The 3,728-nt window shown below is 34.8% G+C and overlaps 1 protein-coding gene across 1 annotated transcript; it reads right to left on the bottom strand.

The window, feature by feature from the left end:
• Positions 1-554: 554 nt before the first annotated feature.
• On the bottom strand, positions 555-3,168 carry LOC143614073 (epoxide hydrolase 2-like). Its single transcript, XM_077087612.1, has 3 exons — positions 3,099-3,168; positions 888-1,055; positions 555-815 (listed from the first exon to the last, which is right to left on the bottom strand). The coding sequence occupies exons 2-3, from the start codon at positions 951-953 to the stop codon at positions 555-557; spliced, it is 327 nt and encodes a 108-aa protein (XP_076943727.1). The 5' UTR covers positions 954-1,055; positions 3,099-3,168.
• Between the last annotated feature and the right edge of the window lie 560 nt (positions 3,169-3,728).

The raw sequence follows: 3,728 nt of genomic DNA, 5'->3' as shown, positions 1-3,728 counted from the left end.
TCATGTACGCACGTAGGTACGTAAACACGTAGGGATGTACACGCAGGCGTGTACGCATGTAGGTACGTCCATGCGTAGGGACATACACGCGTAGGCACGTAGGTACGTACGTACGTATGTATCTATGTATATACCCATGTATGTACCTAGGTACGTTTTTATCGTTAATTATTATACAGTTTCACAAACATACACCCCTGCCTAATCCTCAATTATTACTAACACACAATATAAACCTATTTTTACACTTTGTTTAATCATCAGTTAACCAAATACACAAAACAATCAAATGCATAAAGTAATTAGGCCTCCACCCAATTAACCTATAAACGACAGATATATCATATACTATGCTAAGACCATCCACAATAAGGAATCTGACAACACTTTAAAACATGTCTAGTCACTAGTCAGTTGTCATTTATAAATACTCATTTTTTTATAAAAATACTAAAAACACACCCAATAAGTAAACCCAAAAATACTCAAACCCCACGGTCACGGATGCTCCCAACACATTTTTTTTACCACATATAAGCTATATGTTGGGTATTTTATCGCATGACAAAATATGCATACCTATATGGGACTTGAAGTGCGGTTCGAAACCCATTCTTGTTGTACAAACTCCCGTAAGTTCCAATATCCTCCTCGGTAATCCACGACGGTAAAGGAGTTGATGGCTTCACCAAATCCATTATCTCCTCGTTTTCACCTGCGCTCGGCACTTCACTTTGACTAAACAATATGTAGATATTTCTAACCACCGTTTTAACATCAAGACGGCTGAAATCCGCTTCGGCTCTACCCGGTTTCTAGTTAAAATCCACAATAACTATCAGTTATAAGTATGAATATAATGTAAGTTTTAAGCCATGGTGTTTTACCTGCCATCTAATGAAGTAGAAGCCCTCCGGTAAGACAAAGTGATCGGTGATAGCACCAGGAAGCATAAATAGCACATTTAATGTTATGATTGCGGCCACTTTTTTCGGGTAGAGGAGTGCGAGTGCATACGCAATCCATCCTCCAAAATCTTTAGCAATCACAAATGCCTAAGAATGTTCAAATAAATAAGATATTTGGCATTTTATATCTTTCAAAAGATTAATATTACAACAAGTTTAGAGTTTTTATAGTTAGTTAATGATTTATATAATATAATTTTGACAAGTCTCGATTTCGAATTTGGGATTTGAATCGATTCGACATGATTAACACATTTGAGGTATAACTTTAAAAAGTCAATGTCGATCTTTGTAGTTTTAGTTTGTAACATATTTGGGTTTAACACAATCTAGTTCCAGAGTTCATTTGTGGCCTTCTTAATCCCTTACACGGTTAGGAGTTTAAAAACTAGGTGGAAGCTTTTACAATATGAGAACGAACGTCAGTTCGCGGACCTATAGTCCAAGCCTTGGTTCAGCTTACAGAATTTTCTAACCGTCAAGGGTTCGTTTCATATATATAAATAGTTCAACACAACATCTATAACCTCACACCAATTTAAGTTTATTTTTATACAAAAAGTTTTTTACACAACCTAAATCATGACAAAGTAAGCTTATTTAAAAATTTAATTGTTTAAACCAAACAAAAAACCATTTAAATAAGGTGTAATTTATTTTTTTTGCTTATATTATTTCGTTACTCGTTAGAGTTTACGGGCCTTTTATTTCGGCTCGGCCGAGGCATATAAATTCTCGAAGACGGTCCTGATTTAACTCTTTGACAACAATTATCTCAATGAATTTTAACTTGTTTTAGCTTTTTATCAAATTATTTCCCTCAACTGCATCAAAAATAAGATACAAACTAAGGGTGTGTTTGGTATGTGGTAATAGAATGAACGGTGGAATGTAATTGACGATGGAATTGAATGAACACGGGAATGGAATTGATCATTGCATTCCTTTGTCATGTTTGCTTACTCAACGGGAATGAAAAACACCATTACTTTGTGTTTTTTGGTAGACTGAAAAAAACGATGAAATAGAATACTTTTTATATGAATTGACAAAAATATCCATACATTAAAATAAAAAAATATTATGTTCATTTTTCACAGCTTTATCCAATTAAAATCAGTAATATGAAACATTTGAATAACAATAATAAAGTAATCAAAATCAATTAAATGGTGTATGAAGCTGAAGATTGCAATACTGATTAAAATTTCACGAATAAGAAATGTACAATAAAAACCAAATGAAAAACTGAAGGCCTGTTACTATATTCACAGATCCAGATTCCTGACTTTGAAGATCAAAGCTTACTTTTACAAATTAAAATTGATTCAGTTTGTGTATCTATTTTAACAAATACACAGCTCTCATAGACAAATACGCACTTCATATGTTTCTGATGATAATCGTTCGACGGTGATTGATTGAAGAAGATTGAAAATTGATGAGGGAAAGGAGGACTAGCCATTGACGGAGATGATGAAAGTCCATTGTGTAATTGATTATTTCAAGTTTTCAACAATAGCAAATGCAAATGTATGAACAGACGAATTGGTGAATCATGAATGGACTGTTGTTGCATATGCTCATCGGCAAGGATAAAACAGGGGAGGAATGATTTCTACTGAATGGGATTCCATGTGGAATTGATTATTCCATTCCTTTTGATAACCAAACATGTTTAAGTTCATTACCCGCGAATGAATTATTCCATTCTCTCTTTCATTACCACATACCAAACACTACCTAAGAAAAAGAAAAGAAAATGTCTCTGCGGCATCAAATTTGGTACTATTAACTATAAATTTCTTGATGATTAGTACTAAATAATATAAAACTCCCCAACTTCGAAATCGTTAATCCGACCGTTATTGAAATTTATCAAAAAAATTATATATAAGCAATTAAGTTTGCATTTTAGGGGCCATCTTTTTAAACACCCCAGGCAGTGTCGCCGACCCCCTGTGAAATATTTTTTTATGGGCACATATATCGTATATGTTAGATTCTCAATCAGTTTTTATAAAATTTTGACACTGGTCCTCCTCCGACCCAGTAGAATATATTTCTGGGTTCGCCACTTCAGGCCCCGGAACTATTTTGTATTCTCCGGGCCCGCCCTGTATGCTTTACCTTAGAAATTTCGAGAGCATCAAGGATCGATGTAGAATCATTAATAAGATGAGTGAACGAGGTTTTCTCAGGTTCAAGTAGAGGTGTTCAAAAAAACCGGTTGGGGAACCGGTTTACCGGTTTAAACCGGAAACCGGTTTTTACGAAAACCGGTTTTTTAAAAACCGGTTAGACCGGTTATTGAACCGCCGGTTAGTACTTCGGTTACTCATTCGTGGACAAAAACCGGTTATTGAACCGGTTAGTAAAAAAACCGGTTAAATTTAAAAACCGGTTAACCGGTTAACGGTCAAAAACCGGTTAACCTAAAAACCGGTTAACCGGTTTTTAGGTTAACCGGTTTTTGACCGTTATAAAACGGCCATATGACCGTTTGGGTCCTTTTTTGCCCTTTTTTTCTTGATTTCTAGCCGTTTTTTTTTAACATTTTACCCCCACAAACAACTATATATAGTTTAGGTTGGGTAGGTTAGCTCACACTCGATTATACAACTCTACTAGCTCTAAACGTTTATTTCATACGCGATTATTTTGTTATCTCACACTCAATTATACCACATTACCACTCCATACGCTCTTATTTCGTAGTCGTTTATTTCATACTCGTACTCGATTATACGCTCTTATTAT

The sequence above is a fragment of the Bidens hawaiensis genome, unplaced genomic scaffold (genome assembly GCF_021521415.1).
Source record: "Bidens hawaiensis isolate Kalapana, Puna unplaced genomic scaffold, B.hawaiensis_p1.1 tig00038981_1, whole genome shotgun sequence".
In the NCBI taxonomy this organism is placed as follows: domain Eukaryota; kingdom Viridiplantae; phylum Streptophyta; class Magnoliopsida; order Asterales; family Asteraceae; genus Bidens; species Bidens hawaiensis.
The sequence above is the reverse complement of the archived record's forward strand: the minus strand, read 5'-3'. Positions and strand labels throughout refer to the sequence as shown.